This window comes from Leptidea sinapis, chromosome 34 (assembly GCF_905404315.1).
Source record: "Leptidea sinapis chromosome 34, ilLepSina1.1, whole genome shotgun sequence".
NCBI classification, from domain to species: domain Eukaryota; kingdom Metazoa; phylum Arthropoda; class Insecta; order Lepidoptera; family Pieridae; genus Leptidea; species Leptidea sinapis.
The window spans coordinates 5,585,855-5,603,894 of NC_066298.1; the positions used below are offsets into that span (position 1 = coordinate 5,585,855).

Consider the following 18,040-nt stretch of genomic DNA (forward strand, 5'->3'; position numbering starts at 1 on the left):
CACTTGAAATTGATACCAATTTCCATGTTGGACTGAACATTGAGCACCGATTCAGAAGTCCCCCGTAGCGGCTTAACACGAAAGTGGTCTATAAACATATTAGATATAGTTTCAGGCTCACACACGCCACCAACGCTCACAGGGAGGGACGGCTTACTGTTCATTCTATTGGTATATGTTTGACATCAAATTTTTTGTGCATATTTGAAGCGCCACTTGCGAGCGTCCAGAGAACCACTTTTGACGAATAATGCAAATGGATGCGAGAGAAGCGTACAGTATTTTTGCATGTTGAATTTATTTCGTTCATTTTCCGTGTTATTCATTATATTCCGTATTATTTCAGGAAAAAAAGTAATAAAGTACACAAATATTTTTTTTTGTAAATACTTTCCCAACATCTATCTATGTTTGTTTAGCTGAGGTCGTGATCACTAGTTTTAGTACCGTATACTCTCGCTATGGCCAACAGCGCCAAAATGGCGAACATCAAACAGGCACAAAAGCACTTTGACAAACGCGAGTCTAGTGGTAAAAAGTAGGTATTGGGCTAAATCTAGCGTTAATATTCTAAGGGCTCAATAAAAGAATGTATATTTCAAAAGAGAAGTATATTTTCCATTTTATAAAGTACAATGTCAGTAGGTATCTACGTGTTGTTGGTGTCAACTGTCACACGAGTTGCCTGTCTTATCAATCTAACCTACAGCTAAGGTTGTTAGGCTTATTGTTATTACTGATGGTAGGTACTTAAAATACTTAATATTACGAACTAAGACATTGAAAAAATATAAAAATATTATATCTATATATAAATCTGATATAAATATTAGTTAATATATATGTATTAGTACTTAAGTACATACAGTATACTGGATTCATTTGTAGAAAGATTGTAGGTACATGAGCAGGATATTGTTTGTGCTAATCATTGATGTACAATAAAAAACTAGACTCCCAGTCGTTGTGTAAATATACAGGTAACATTAAAACATTCATTCAAATTAACACCTTATTTCGTGGCAGTAATGTTCAAAGGCTATCGTATACGCCCGTTAGAAGTAGTAACTAGACGTCACGCGCTAGAAACGCACGTGGATGCGAACACGAGGTAAGAACACTTTGTTTTGGCAATTAATTGTAATTATTCAGCTAAATGATTAAAACTTAACGAAAACTCTGCCTGATAGACGCGTAGGTAGAGTTTTGCTTCAGACAAATTTTGGAACGTGAGTGTTTGTAATTGTGAGTCTAGTTGTATATTGTATGTCAATGATGTTAAGGTAAAATTACTGTTTATATAAAACGTGAAGTGTTAATATACATACATTTACAAAAACTGATAATTTGGTCTTTATTATACATTAATTACGGTAAAACAACGTAATACTAGACACTTTGACCTGCAAAGGCATCGAAACGTCGGGTAAGACGTTGTCCACACACAACGAATAAAAGCTATCCTTATCCTCCGCTCATCTCGTCACGCTCTTTCTCTTTCGTTTGTTAGTTTTCTTTCGCCACCGTTCGTTACGTGTGGACACGGCCTTAGATACATATTAAAAATGAGACATACACAAACACCTATATGTGAAATTCAGTTATACGAGTTTTAATCTTTACAATCTTAGAAAACACTAAGACCATGGGCTCACAAAAATAAATCTCTATTAGCATTTACTATTCTTCAAAATCAATAAAATAACAACTGTTAACGCCTGTCAAAGTCACTTATACTTAAGTACTTGATACTCTGTGGTAATCTTATTAATTGTAATATAAAAATTAATGTCGTTACTCTCTGTTATATATACGTACCTACTGTGGAGATTAAACTCGATTAAAATAGTTTGTTTTAATTAATTAATTGATTTCATTATGTTCACGACGAGACAACAGCAGTGAAAAAATTTAAAAAGTACGCATCCCGAAAACTTTGGTTTTGGTAGACACATATTGATTGATAGGTACTTTATCGATAAGGATTTTGAGGTAAATGATGAGGGCATATCAATCTTATTAGTATTTTTCTTAATCTAATAAAACGGTACTTATGACAAATTGTTCTTACATTTAATAAATTTTGTGGAATGTAAAATTACAGAATGAGATTATTTCACAATCAAGCGTTAGTATAGAGATCTACATTAAGCCGAATCACTTGCAGCCATCATTGAGAACTTAGAAATACACAAATAACTTGAACCACACGCTCGTAGTATACAGAGGCAGTTCGTTCCGCGTTGGGTGAAGCTGTCCGCGCCCGCCGGTAACGACCGGTAAAAACCAGTACCACCGAGCGGCGCCAACCCACCAACACACTTTGGTCTATCTCCAGCATAACGCGACATATTATTGCATTACTTATTATAATATATACAATAAACTTCGAACTTGAAACTGAATACAATAAATAGGTACTAAGTAAATCATATTATACTATGTACAAAGATGTCGGGCCTGCGGGCTGTGCGTCTGTTTACAGTCGAAACCGGATGTGCGATTAAAAATATAAATATAAACTCGATATTTGAACCAACTTAGTAAAGTCTCTTTCATAATTCGATCTTTGTTTTATTTTGCAGTTTATGCTTATTTTTACAAGGTGTTTTTACCTAGCCTTTGGGATAAGTAAAATATCGCAAGCCAAATTGATTATGACGTGTAAAATAACTACTTACCACTCATAGCGCGAGGCCATATCTCGGGATCACAGGATGTGAGCTCATATTAACAGAAACAGCTCTAGTATCAATCTTATTCCGTTAACTTATGTACTAAAGTTAAAAAAGTTAAGTGAAAGTTAACAAAGTATTATTTTGTTTTAGTGAGACAGTAATGGCGGTTGCTCGTCTATAACCGATGAATTCCAATGACCATACGTATGTGTTTATATCTTCATGCACAGATAAGTTACAACCGGTTTCGACTGTTTTATCATTTTTCTAATCGCCTTTTATCTTCTGTACAAGGCGACGAAAACGCTATTGAACATATACATGCAGGTCAACACACTATCTTGGTAGTGATCTAAGACAACGTGTGTGCATTTCCCGAAGCCCCCCGCGCTCCGTAAGGCGGCGCCGGGGGTCGCCAGCCCGACCTTGAAACTCAAGAGATCTTCAGTGAAAGGATAACAAGAGCGAGTGGCATATGTACACATTAGCCACAATTGTTTATATAATATTTACACCTTAGATGTACAAATCATTATTATTTACAACTTACGCTATGACTAAAGAGAGGTAAAGTAAACTTAATCTAATCAATTGCGGCGGCTACACCGCCACTATCTTGCTGGGGTCCACTTTGACCCTGAGGAAGAGGATGTCGTCTTTGACGAAATTCCTTTTCTTGAGCATCTCGTGCGAGACGAACCTGGGGAACCCGAAGCCGAGGGCGTCGGGCTCCTTGGAGGGTCGCTGGAAATTGTTCCAGGTGGGATCGGGGACGAAGCTCTCGACGATGTTGCAGGCGCGCTCTGGGCTGCCGCTCTGGTCGAACAGCGTGAAGGACACGGCGTGCGAGAACGGCCAGCGGAGCAGCGCGTCCCACTCGCCCGGGAGTAGCTTGATGTAAGCCGAAACGTGCGAGCCCTCGCCCGCGCCGTTGCCGCCAAGGAACAGGGACGCCTAAAACAAACCAACTTCATGTAGGTACGTACTCTTCTTCGGACTACATACTAATTATTCGATCAAATTTCTATCACATTAAAGGTCACGGCCACAAGCGAAAGTAAAGAATGTTAAGCATGAACTGTGAACTACTGCCACCTGACGCGGCTTCAGTGTGCTTAAGAACTAACGAGAGTAACAGTCGGTCAGTAGGTACAGTCAGTGTCTGTTACCTGGTACCGAACTTAACAATCATTTTTAAACAATTAAAAGCAAATATTTCGTCATTTGGCCCACAATCAGAGAACGAATAAACTCGTCAACCCATGGACGGACAGACTTCGCTGAGAGGCCGTGAGTATATCTCTAATATATAAAATTCTCGTGTCATGGTTTTAAACATTGAACTCCTCCGAAACGGCTTCACCGATTCTCATGATATTTTGAGTGCATATTGGGTAGGTCTGAGAATCGGACAACATCTATTTTTCATCCCCCTAAATATTAAGGGTGGTCCACACGAAATTTTTATTTTTTATTTTTTTCCAATTTTTTTTAATTTGTTTGATTATGAGTCAGCATTAAAAAATACATACAACTTCACATTTTCACCCATCTACGATCAAGAGTTACTTTTGTATCGCGATTTTAATATCGGCAATACAATGTTTGCTGGGTCAGCTAGTTTTGAATAAAACTAAACTAAAAATTTGCAGCACTCGTTTTATTAGAAGAGAAGGACAAGCGAGCGCACCTGGCACCTGGGTCACCTGATGTTAAGTGATCACCACCGCCCACAATTCTGTTAAAAAATAAATCGCCAAAATCCTTTAAGGCAACAAAAAATGATCATGAGAGATGGAAACTCCCGCTAGCGATGACGTGTCACGACAGAAATTTGGAAGCTTGATGCTTATCGCCAGTGTACAGAGAACATGTCCATGTCTCGTCGATATACGGTTAAAGAGACTGGCTCCATCAATGGCATGACATAGTGTAGTCATAGTACAATCATAGCTACAAAGAAGTTTCACAAGTAGTCGGAAAAGTGCATCGTAGTCATTATCCTGCACCCGTCATGATCTGGTAGACGGTTCCTTATCAAGAAGACACAGAACTTAATTTTTTTGAAACAAGAGTGAAAACTTCAGCCAAAGTATATCAAGAGACTGTCATAGATCTGAACCCCGTAAACTACAAATTATGGTCAGTCTAGGCTAGGGTTACTATGGATGCGAGTTCTGACGGATTCGTCAGACTGGCATCCATAGTAACTCTAGCCTTAGAAGACCTGGGCTGCTCTGAACGATACGCTGACTCTTTACAACAATCAGCAGCCACTAACTCCAACTATACTCCTATAAATCATATTCATACGCTGGAACTGGAAAAGTGCAAAGAGTAAAACAATCCAATGTAGCCTTAGTTGATTATAGCAAAGCTTTCGACAGCATCAGCCACGAATCAATTTTGACGGCCTTAGAAATTTGTAGAGTAAGTCAAAATTATGTGAACATTTATCTCAATACACCAAGCAGAGTAAAAATGGTAACGAGTACAGATATTTTTAAAGTACAGAGACTCCAGCTTAGAACAAGGAGATCTCATCTGCAAATCTATTCTTGACAATACTTGAGCAACCTAAGATATCTTAATTCTTAATAAGAAGATAGATATGCGGACGAATATCCTTTAACCTGAAGTCGAAGCATGACAAGAACGATATATTAACATATAAAAGCAAATACCTATATTAAATAATTTTAATTTTAACAACACCCACCCAATCAATAACTACTATCTATTAAACAGCTTGCCTTAGGACATCCGACTAGAAACCAGTAAAAGAAAATTTAAAACTAAACTTAAGAAATATTTATTGTCAACACTGCCTTAAAATTAAAATTAGATATTTTATTATATTTTTATCAATATTTGTGAATTACACTTGCATAAAATCAATGTTCTACAAGCATGTATTACAAGAGACTTGATCAAATTCAAATATTTTTATTCAAAATAGGATTTAAAATCACTTATTGAACGACAAAACCTACCACCCATTCAAAAGAGACTGCCTCAAACCTGAGAAGAATGGGTGCAAGAAACTCAGCGGGCTTTATTTTTAATATAAAATATGGATTACAATGTAATATCGTACAATAAACATTTATAATTAAAGAGCCTGAGGGTGTTCGCTTTATTCCCAGTCCGTGGTGTAATTAAGAAAATGGTTTATGCTATAATAACCTTTCCCACACAAACGTTTTTTAACAATTCTTTTAAATTTCGTAACACATTTTTTTTGTACATTTTCTGGGATCATATTGTAGAAGCATATACATCGCCCAACAAAAGACTTACTAACTCGACCCAACCGAGTAGTAGGCATAACAAGTTTATGTTTGTTCCTCGTGTTAACATTATGAATGTCACAGTTTCTAGAAAATTCCTCAATGTGCTTATGAACATACAGAACATTATCAAAAATGTATTGAGAAGCAACGGTCAAAATGTTTATTTCTTTAAATTTTTCTCTTAATGATTTTTTAGAACCTAGGTTATAAATCGCGCGAATAGCCCTCTTCTGCAGCACAAAGATGATATTAATATCGGCCGCACTGCCCCATAACAATATACCATAGGCCATAATACTATGAAAATAGCAAAGTATACTAATCTCGCCGTATCTATGTCACTTAACCGTCTAATTTGCTTAACTGCATATGCTGCAGAACTAACCCTATTCGCCAATCTTTCAATATGGGGGCCCCACTGCAATTCGGAATCAAGAGTTATGCCAAGAAATACAGCAGATTCCACTGGTTTTACCAACTTTCCATTTAATAAAATATTCGCATCTACATTTTTGACATTTGGCGTTGTGAATTTAATATATTTGATTTTATGACTATTTAACAATAAGTTATTGGCCTGCAGACAAATTGTCCAAGCAGTTTTGCGGGACTATGTTAGCTTTTAAGATTCTTTCTGTAAATGATTAATAGTATAAATATATAAAATAAATAATAATAAACCACAAGCAGTGCCCGTTCATGAGCGTGACGTAGCGACCGGCCAACGCATTTTTCGACCAGTTTTTAGGTTTTACTACTAATTAGATCATCAAGAGGAATTAATAGTTTTTTAATGAAAATAAGGGACGAGACGAGCAGGACGTTCAGCTGATGGTAATTGATACGCCCCACCCATTACAATGCAGTGCCGCTCAGGATTCTTGAAAAACCCAAAAATTCTGAGCAGCACTACAATTGCGCTCGTCACCTGGGGACATAAGATGTTAAGTCTCATTTGCCCAGTACTTTTACTAGCTACGGTGAAGGGCACTTCAGACCGAAACACAGTAATGTTTACACATTACTGCTTCACGGCAGAAATAGGCGCCGTTGTGGTACCCATAATCTAGCCGGCTTCCTGTACAAAGGAACCTCTCACTGGACATGCTAATAAATTGCGTACTATCACATGCGAGGCTGAATCTTATATCGACTCGTAGCTTGTCAGCCGGCATGGCGGGACGGACCTGCAGCTTGTAGCCGTACTGGCTGGTGTAGAAGGGCGGCGACACCAGCTCGGCGCCGTCCTGGGTCTCGGCGGCGGCCATCTTGGCGGCGACGTCGGTGACGCGCCACACGAGCGCACCCGACTGGTTTATTGTGAGGCGCGTCAGCGAGGCCCGCAGCGCATCTAGTTGGCGCGCCTGCCGCGTGGCCAGGCCACACACCAGCGCCAAGTGTGCTTGGCAGGAGTCCGCAGTGTGCCGCTCCAACGCCTGCCGCGTGCCCTGCAAGTTGCAACGAGCGCGGTGTGAGTGGCGGCGAGCTACTTAATTTCGTCATTTAGCCCACATTCAGAGAACGAATAAACTCGTCAACCCGTCGACAGACAGACCTCGCTGCGAGGCCGTAAGTATATTTTGTATAATTTCAAAACTTGCAGCACTCTTAATGGAAGAGACCAGATATTAAGTGATCACCGTCACCCACAACTCAGTTAAATAACCATTCGCCAAACTCCTTTAAGGCAACAATAAATGTCCCTGAGAGATGAAGACTCCTGCTACGACTCGATGACGTGTCACGACATGAACTCTGAAGCTTGATGCTTATCGCCAATGTACACAACATGTCCATGTCTCGTCGATGTACAGATAAAGAGAGTGGCTCCATCAATGGCATGACAAACTGCATAGCTACAAAGAAGCTTCACAAGTAGTCGGAATAGTGCATCGTGGTTATTATCCTGCGCCCGTCATGGTCTGGTAGAGGGTTCCTTGTCAAGAAGTCACAGAACTTAATTTTTATGAAACAGGAGTGAAAACTTCAGCCATCGTATATCAAGACACTGTCTTAGATCTTCTTCTTCTTCATCATCAGCCGGAAGACGTCTACTGCTGGACAAAGGCCTCCCCCAAAGATTTCCACGACAATCGGTTCTGCGCTGCCCTCATCCAACGTATTCCGGCGATCTTGACCAGATCGTCGATCCATCTTGTGGGGGCCCTACCAACACTCCGTCTTCCGGTACGTGGTCGCCATTCGAGGACTTTACTGCCCCAACAGCCATCTGTCCGTCGAACTATGTGCCCTACCCACTACCACTTCAGTTTCGCAATCATTTGGACCATATCGGTAACTTTGGTTTTCTTACGGATCTCCTCATTTCTTATTCGATCTTCCCTGCGAGATCGAATCACAGCCCTCTCCATTGCCCTCTGAGCATGAGCTTTCTCATATTCGTCTGAACTCCGCAAACTTCAAATTATGGTCAGTCGTAGAAGACATGGCCTGAAATATACGACACGTCGATACGGCGTCGGTGTCGCGCGGCCTCACCTTGAAGCGGCAGCCGGCGTCGCGATAGGCGCACGGTAGCGGCGCGGCGGCGCAGTGTTCCCGCAGATGCGCATCCAAATCGTCACGTGCAGGCGCGGCGGCGCACCGCTGCGGACACGGCACGGGCGCACGCCAGCACGACGCCACGTGCGCACCCAACGTGTCCTGCAAACACCGCCCGCGTTAGCTCTACTCGTTATTACGTCGGTTTTATTATTTACCGCAATTCCAAAATAAGTAGGAGTAATAAGTAGTTAAAAACTTGGCCCGTGGGACCCAGAGTCGCGGAGATTGTACAAGGTACCTTGGAAACCCAAATTGAGACATTTTACCAATGGGAGGCTCCTTTGCACAGGAAGCCGGCTAGATTATGGGTACCACAACGGCGCCTATTTCTGCCGTGAAGGAGTAATGTGAAAATATTACTGTGTTTCGGTCTGAAGGGCGCCGTAGCTAGTGAAATTGAGATGAGACTTAACACCTTATGTCTCAAGGCGACTAGCGCAATTGTAGTGCTGGTCGGAATTTTTGGTTTTTTCAATAATCCTCACCGGCATTGCATTGTAATGGGTCAGACCTATCAATTACCATCAGCTGAACGTCCGGCTCGTGTCGTCCCTTATTTTCATTAAAAGAAAAACACTACTGGAAACCCAAGCATTGGCAGCTGTTTCGGTAAACGGATCAGCCTAGCTATCCAACGCAGAAAAACTGTCTATATTACTGGTACACTTCCCCGTAATCATAGTTTTAATTTAATGTACTTGTAGTATTGAAAAATTTATCTATTAACTGATATTCGTTCGAGATATTTATTTTTGTTTTAGAAAAAATTTCTAGAACTTTGTAGCTGTCACGTGTCGCGCGAAAAAGATTTACTCTGAAATCTTACAGAATACTATTTATAGATGGCAATACATAAGCCGCTAAAATTAAAGAACAATGATGTACAATTAACGAAGTCCATAACGAACTTTCGATCGTTATAAACAAAGGTTTAATAATTGTTAGTAGAACATGGAACCATAAAAAACCAATATTTAGATTTAATACGTAAAGTACAGGAGGCTACAGAAAGTGGTCAGAGATGAACCCGATATATCATAACTATCCGGTATTATGCAGATTACCTGATTTTAAAAGAAATGAGACGATATTATTAATTAAATTTTTTGAACTTCAATACACATCTGCACTAAGAGCAATTTAAATGAATAAACACCAACTTCTCTGCATTAAGAGGAATCAAGCGGTTTCGCTTGACTTCGTAGAAATGGATAAAAAATAAATCACCAATGTATCTTATTACAAAGCCACGGACTTTCATCGCTTTACGTTTTATGTAGTCATTCAAATTGTGTTGATCGGTTCGCCTCGCATCATGTAACACACCAAGGTCTCGGATTGCACTGCGCCTCTACTAACATTCACAAGTACTTAGAATATATTTTAGTCTTTAGGATACCGGTTGCGCGTGAACGTTATCATTTCAACGGAACACAGTATCTTTTCGATAGGTTTAGGTCTAAAATGTAATATTTTTGCAATCGGTATATGCCCTCTATGCTTATACAGTTCTATTTAATCATGGCGAGACTGGTATAGTAATTTGGATACTGCCAGCAAAGTAAAGTATCAGCGGTGGACTAAGCAAAGACCCTTGAGGAACACCAACCTATGGGAACAGAGATGGAAACCCGTCCTGATATATAATCACTGATGATTAAGCTGAAGTCGTCTATATGAGCATAGTTATAAATTTGGAAAAAAATATCAGCTAATCATAGAATGTTTTTTAGAAGGATGGCCGAATAAGTCATGCTTATTCAGTCGAATGCTTTGCCAGAAGCGATGCCAACTATAAATCCTAAATCTAGTCTCTTTCGTGCATTGTTTCAATTAAGTAATCATTAAGAAATACAAGATTGAAAAAGCCATATTGGCTATGGATTCTCTTGGTATATTTGAAATCTTAACACTTTTCATTTATGATAGTGAAATACAGACCAATTTCCATACTACTGTCATTGTAAAGAATTTTGAATAGAATATTATCAGATTTTGATGAACATGGAGTAGTTCCTTTACTTCAATAGCGTTAATACACACTTTAGAAATGTCACATACTGCAAGTGATGATGCAGCAATAATACCATGCTGCAGTGTTGTTGGAATACTACTGGTGTTAACAAACCTGTGTGTATTTTTGTCCGCAGTGTCTGCAGGGCACTAGGCGTTTGCTGCAGTGTTGCTGCAAGTGCTGCTGCGTGTGGCGCCGCTGAACTTTGGCGCCGCACTTATTCTCGCAGTACACTGGCTCATGGGTACAGTTGCCCTGGTGTTCCTGAAATATTTTAAAAAGAACTTTTATATATGAGCATTGAACATATTTAGCGATTGAAGTTTTTTGACCGAAGAACAAAATAAGAGAGCTTACTAGCTTACAAGAGAGGAGAATAGAATAATTTAATAGAAAATAATCACCGCCAACAATACTATCTTCTGGAAACACCGTAGTTTTTTTGCATGTGATAACATATCTCACAACCAAGCCCTGTGAGATATATGTGTCATTTGCGCTTTAGCTACCAAAGAATACCTATGGAACGAGCGGAATCTCTGAGGTATGATCAGTTGTCAACTTGTATTCCCGTCATAGGTACTTACGTATTTTCCTTTCTGTATTTATTTCATCGGAGTAAAAGTTCTCTTAAACACAGAGATAAAAAATTTTTCGATAAACAAAAAATAAATAAATTTAAACTGCTGCTGCGTGAGCCCTGAGTAAGTGGGTAGGTGCCCAATATGTGAGTACGAAAACTGATGTGTGGTGCTATGAATAATGCGTTATAAACCCAACGCAGAGATAAAATGAATATGATTTAAATTAATATTTTGGGCGAGTATTGTTTATAGCCTCCTAGCTACATAACGTCGAATGTCCTAAGAGAGGCATCGACGAAGATCTGGTAAGGTTGGTGGAAAAAGTTTCTTCACATTTTAACACGAGACAATTTTTTGAAAACCTTTCCCGATCTTGAAGATAGTGACGATCCCGTTGTTGTTGAAATGTTGGGACTTGTGGTCAAAACCATCTCCTGATGTTAAAAGGTGTAAAAAATTTTGAAGATACGGAAACCATCAAATATCTAGCCAGACACGAATAGTACAGCCAAATAGATTTTATAACAAATTGAAACATACTTTAACTGGTAAGACTTTTTCCCCAGGATGATTGTTTATATCGTTCGTGTGTAATTCCTAGTGCTACAAAAAGTCCATGTTAAGCCTGCAGAGGAATGCTCAGGTAGAAATTCTTTGTTTTGGTAGAGTGGCCTCCAGGGCTAATATTTATTTCCAGACCCCTATCATATCATTAAGGTGAGGGGATGGGCGTCGTTTCTCCACACCGATCTAAAAGCAAGTCGCCCTCGGCAGTTACTTCACGCTGCTTTTCTTTGGGAGTGAGTTACTAATCTCGTCGTGTCCCGAGTAGTGACTGCCCCATATCAAATATCTAAATCACCTTTAACGATGCCGCTTCAGTCTAGAACGACCCGATTATTTTACTCCCCAGGATCGGACAGGGAAAACTGTAATTTTATTTCATACTCATAGTTTTTAGATAGATGGATGCAACAATAAAATTTTAAATTTAATTGAGAATGAATATATTTAGTCATACAACGCGCACGAGTCGCGCAGATACTCTCCCACCTTCAAGGCGACATTACATTACCTCCAGTGCACTCCCCGAGAACTCGTTGTGACAGTGCTGGCAGCTGGTGCGGCGCCGCGCGCAGGTGTACCGCAGGTGGTCCTGCATCAGCACCCGCGGGATCATGGCGCCACACTGCGCCGCGCACTCCACCGCGTCGTGCTTGCAGGTGTTCAGGTGCGCCTGCAACACACGACAGGCGAGCTGTACTGCTGTATACTGGCGGTGGCGGCAACGATCACTACGGCTCACGTGGCACGCAATATCCTGTCGTGTACCGAGTAACGGCCGTTCCCAATAATCAGTCTATCTGTTACTTGAAATAAAAATCTGTCGTTGACTTTTCTGTCCCAATAAACTTATCGACGGTAACCCGTGCACGCTGTCTGTCAATGGGACGACGTATGATTAACAAGCGACATAAAGAGTTTGTATGGAATATAAGGCGATAAGAATTACTTATCGGATATATTGGGACAGCTTCAAATTATTGACAGTAGAAGGCAGTAGTTTATCTCTATCTGTAGATAGTATATTGGGAACGGCCGTAAGTCAATATGCATCATTTTGAAATTCGCACGGTAATCCGAGTGAGTCAATATGAAGCACTTAGAAATGCGATACGACTCACTCGATTTCTGGTTTTAAAACGTTGTTGCGAAGTGCTATTTCGCTTTGCACTTATAATAGAATGAAAGCGAATGATGTAGGTATAGTTTTTAATAGGCAGATTCAATCTGTACAAAAGTTTACAAAAAATAGAGCGGGAACATAACAGTACTTGCCGTACGGCATATTGAATAGATATATACGTGGGAGTGTTACTGTCGGATACATTGTCGCTTGTAGCTACACGCTTGACACTTCACAAGGTTCACGTTGTTTGTATTGTATGCAAGTTGGGCGTATAATGATATATTTTTCATTATGACCTTGGTTTTTTATGAGAATAACGGACGAGACGGGCAAGACGTTCAGCTGATGGTAATTAATACGCCCTGCCCATTAGAATGCAGTGCCACTCAGGATTCTTGAAAGATCCAAAAATTCTGAGCTGCACTACAATTGCGCTCGTCTCCTTGAGACATAAGATGTTTAAGTCTTGTTTGCCCAGTAATTTCACTAGCTACAACGCCCTTCTGACCGAAACACAATTATTCTTAAACATTGCTTCACGGCAGAAATAGGCGCCGTTGTTACCTTTATTGGTACCTATAATCTAGCCGGCATCCTGTGCAAAGGAGCCTCCCACTAGTGGTTATGTATGCTTGATTTCAATCTTTATTGTTCGTAAATATTTCATCTTGAATATTTTTAGTCTTTTTATACGCTAGATAAACAATTTCTTTCTCGTTTAACTATAACTCATCATGCGGAGAGGCATTTTTTCCGCCTGGAAAAAGTATTTTGCAGTCATGCAAGAAATATTTTAATGAGTAACCAATCATCGCAACACAATAATACATATTTACATTTTAATTAGGTTCAATCACTATAGAGAACATAATTTTTTCTTTAAAGATGGTTTACGCATTAATATGCAACTCATCCGATTAGATACCAACTTTGCCAACTTGATATGAATGATTGATAATGCACCGGCTCGTTTGAATCCCTCTCACAATAATAACAGAAGTAACTCTAAAAATAAACAGGTAACAACATCAACAACAACAATACTCAACGAAATACTCTAGAACATAAACAGGTATCCGCTTCACATAGTAATGAACAACAACTTGCAGGTCCTGGTGTGACGCCCTCCACACCATCACACCTGGCTACCGCTTGTGTCAGATTTGTGAATGACATGAATGATGAGATGAAAAATGAAGTAACTGATGTCGCTGGTAGCACTGATATCATATTCAAATTCAAATTCAAATATTTTTATTCAAAATAGGATTTATAATCACTTATTGAACGTCAAAATCTACTATTGCTATGCGTTAAGGGCTTCACACGCGGCAGCTATAATCTTATATCTTTCAACGAGCAATCCTTGTATATATTGTATTTAAACAAGGCTTAGTATTATAAATATATTATCTGAATCTTGGAAACGGCTCTAACGATTTTCATAAATTGAGTATACAGCGAATTTCGGGGGCGATAAATCGATCTAGCTAGGTTTAAATTTTTAAAAAAATGTAGTTTTATCCGTGTTTTAATGAGAAACAGATACAATAACATTAGAATACAAAGGTAAATTTCGCCACTATATACAAGACTATTATAGCTCAGATGATCAATGGGTGATCCGGAAAGCAGAAGAATAAAAAATTATCGAATCTAGATATCCTATTACTTTTTTTTTTGTTCAAGTTTTGTACATTCTTAATAATCCGATATCGGTCGTTCTGATATTGTATATTAATGTACATTACATTCCCCACACACACACAACAGGTAATATAATGAATTATTCCCTTCATTCCATTGGTACGACCCCACTTTGTATTGAGATTTTAAGGATGTTTCGAAATATAAATGTATATTTTCGCAAGGCTCTGTATCTTAAGATATGAAGATGTGAAAATGTACATTAGCTGTCTTGTGTGGTGTTCTGTTGATTTCTATGGAAAGATGTAATGAGATGTATCGTGCTATAATGTACATCTTTATATTTTAGCTGCCGTGTGTGAAGAGCCTTATTACAAATTATAATTATTGAAATATGTTTATTTAAAGAAGTACCATTAATTACTGGTATTATTTGTTGATGTTTGTGTTAAATAAAATAATTAATTATGCAATGAATACTTGGTAAGAGAACCATTGTTAATGTGGTGTGAGAAACAACAGATGGAGATAAATAAACATATCAAATGCATTCTATAATGTTATTTGTTTGTTTCTTATCATCAATGTTTTTTTATTGTTATCAATGGCGGAGCGAATGCCGGTGGCCCGTGTGCTCTATGGTTATCATAGTCTATGTTTTACCTGAGAGTTATTATTTATTTAGTAACGCTCTTTGCGTCGTGACGCGTTGTTAAGGTCAACGCACTTCAACGCCAATTGTTTATGAATATACTACGGACTAATTATTAGACTACACAGCACTCACTTCTTTACACTTCATTCATATATTATATTAATGCGCCAACTAGCTTTAAAGAAAATGCTATAACCTCAAGGATTTGATTCCAATTACAGCGAGTTCTGACACAGTTTCGGGTATAATATTGATTATTTAATTTATCATTTGTAATTGGGCGTGCCGTTGTCATAGATAACAGAAATGTAAAACGTGGCGCTCTATTGTCCTTTTGTCTAAAGCTCAGTCGCAGACAGGCAGACGCCCGTAGCGACAAACATCAAACAAACGTTCATTACCTTCAGCTTGCGGAGTTCGTCGGACCACTGGCATCCTTCCTTGTGATGGATGCAGTACACGACGGAACCCATTATCGCTTTCTCCGAGTCCGGATCCGGATATATCTGCAACAATATAATTATTAACTTTACTATAAATAGTCCAAAAGTAACGCGAAACACGCACACTTGTTCAATATTTACGTCGCGGTCACTGTGGGTAGGAAACAGGCGGGAGATGGCCGACGCCTTCTTTAGTTTGGAGATTATATATTTTAACATTTTGTTTTCACAACGGTGTCTGTATGCGCGACGTGAAACCGATTGTAGACTGACGGACACGCCAGCGGAGCCAAACGGATTAAATAGGACAACACGATTATAAATAAAGTATTACACTTCCGAACGAGAGAGTTACCAGGCCACCAGGCGGGCGGGATGCCCCGTGCGCTCCGTACTCAACTCATCGTTCAAAAAAATGTGCAAAATGGTGCGACGCTTGTTTCGGCAAGATGTGAACCCTCGTCGGTCCTCAGCTGTGTGTTATTATGTCCGCGGTTGCGATGTCAGAAGGGCACCCTGCTAGCACTCGTTGCCTCCGCGGTGATCGTGATTTATCAATTCTCAAAGCAACCGACTAATGAACCAGGCAAACACAACTCCTTTCACACGACTTAGTTAATTTTTCGATGCAACACAATGAACCCTGGGCAATTATTTGTCGCTCGCAAAAACAACCGGCTTTAAGAGAAAAAGATTAAACAGTGTCAAATGTTGTTTGTAAACATAACGAGAAGTAACGATGCACAACATCCAACACATCTCTTTCGGGACGCGTCAAACATGACGCGTGTAAGCTCCGCAGCGCGATAGAGTCGCTTTCGACACATTGCAGTTGTTACGCAGTACAACGAGGGCTTCTGTCGCGGTAGCGATCTCGACTCCGAGCAATAGGCATAATGGATATGTCACCGTTCGTGAGAGTCGTGCATTCGTTCGAGAGAATGCGTGATCTATTTACAAACATTGGACGCATGTGGTCATCGCCGTGGCAACGCCATCCCACCTTAACGCCAGTTTCTATAAATTGATATCACAAGAGAACACAATACCCCGTACATGCGATTGTGCACCGTGTCACGGGGTAACAAAGGCAACAGCCGCACGGGGCTTCGAGCTGTCCGTGAGTATATTTACAAATAGAATGTTATTTGTGTCGTGTTCTATAAGGATGACGTGCGATGTGTTCAACTCTCCCGCGTCGCTCGCTTATAGACCCCTGACGGTGTGTGTGTGAGCCGCTCACGTAGTGCGGGTCGCAGGCAAGGCATTAGGCAAGCACTCCGAACACAATTTGTATATTACGCGCTTAAGACAGTGACAGGGCCGCACCGCGATAAGTCATCATACATATTTTTTTAAGAAAATAAGTGACGAGACAAGCGGGACGTTCAGCTGATGGAAATTGATACACCCTGCCCATATCAATGCCGCTCTTGAATAACCCCAAAAATTCTGAGCGGCACTATAATTGCGCTCGTCTTGCTCAGACATAAGATGCTAAGTCTTATATTCCCAGTAATTTCACTAGCTACGATGCCCTTCTGACCGGAACACGATAATGTTTATACATTATTTTTTCGCGCGGTAGAAATAGGCGCCGTTGTGGTTACCAAAATCTAGCCGGCATCCTGTGCAAAGGAGCCTCCCACTGGTGAATATAATGCAGTTGCTACACACGTCGAGCGGGCGCCTGCGATACCACGCCCTCGGCTTCGCCTCAAAGCATTTCAATATTTAAAGGCAAAAACTATACTAATAAAAAAAAAACCTAAATTAAATTCTAGACAATCCTTCACTATATATACCGCAGGTAACGACGAGGGGCCAAAATGACAAGAATTCAGGAGCTTCTCTAAGAACACATCGATTAGTTGAGGTTATTGATGTGGGTAGGTCGTTCTTAACAGATGCAATTTACCAACCGTGCACGTAATGACTATTCATGAGCGCTATATTCAGGCCTACTTGATAAAGAATGTATGTGCGATGTAATTATAATTGTAAATCGGTGCAATACTCCACGGTGAGGTTCCGCGGCGGGCGTCGAACTCGCTTCCGGTCCCCGACGGCGACCTCGCTTGATCCCCGTGAGCAGCGCGTGGCGGCCAGGGGGGAGCGCGGGGGGGGGACTCTATGATGAGGTGGACCCACGAGCGGGGTACATGCTGGTTACCACCAGCCGGCCGCCGACTGCAGGGCCCGTCCTAACCTCAGTGGTCGCAGCCGTTACTTGGTCAGATATTTCAAACAGAGGACACTAATAAAAGTCCCCAGTAAACTAGTGTCTGAGAACGTCTTTTTAACTTCCCGCTGAGAAAAATGAATATTATCAACAATTTGGGAAGTTATTGGTTACACCCCATTTTTCGAAAATCGAGTTTTCACCATAACTCCACGTTTTAAGGACCTGGGAATCTTCCCTGACTATTCCCGCGATGGTCCGTATATATGTATGGATGTGTGTAAACCTA

General features: G+C 40.2%; 1 protein-coding gene across 2 annotated transcripts in view; it reads right to left on the minus strand.

The window, feature by feature from the left end:
• Positions 1–594: 594 nt before the first annotated feature.
• The window catches only part of LOC126974947 (TNF receptor-associated factor 4), a 62,126-nt gene continuing 44,680 nt past the window's right edge, over positions 595–18,040 (minus strand). For both annotated transcript variants that reach the window (XM_050822703.1, XM_050822702.1), the window contains 6 exons: positions 15,528–15,632; positions 12,210–12,371; positions 10,665–10,814; positions 8,471–8,635; positions 7,159–7,419; positions 595–3,632 (listed from right to left, as the gene is read on the minus strand). In XM_050822703.1, the coding sequence (XP_050678660.1) occupies positions 3,279–3,632; positions 7,159–7,419; positions 8,471–8,635; positions 10,665–10,814; positions 12,210–12,371; positions 15,528–15,632 (1,197 nt within the window). In that variant the 3' untranslated portion in view covers positions 595–3,278. The remainder of the gene's footprint in view (positions 3,633–7,158; positions 7,420–8,470; positions 8,636–10,664; positions 10,815–12,209; positions 12,372–15,527; positions 15,633–18,040) is intronic.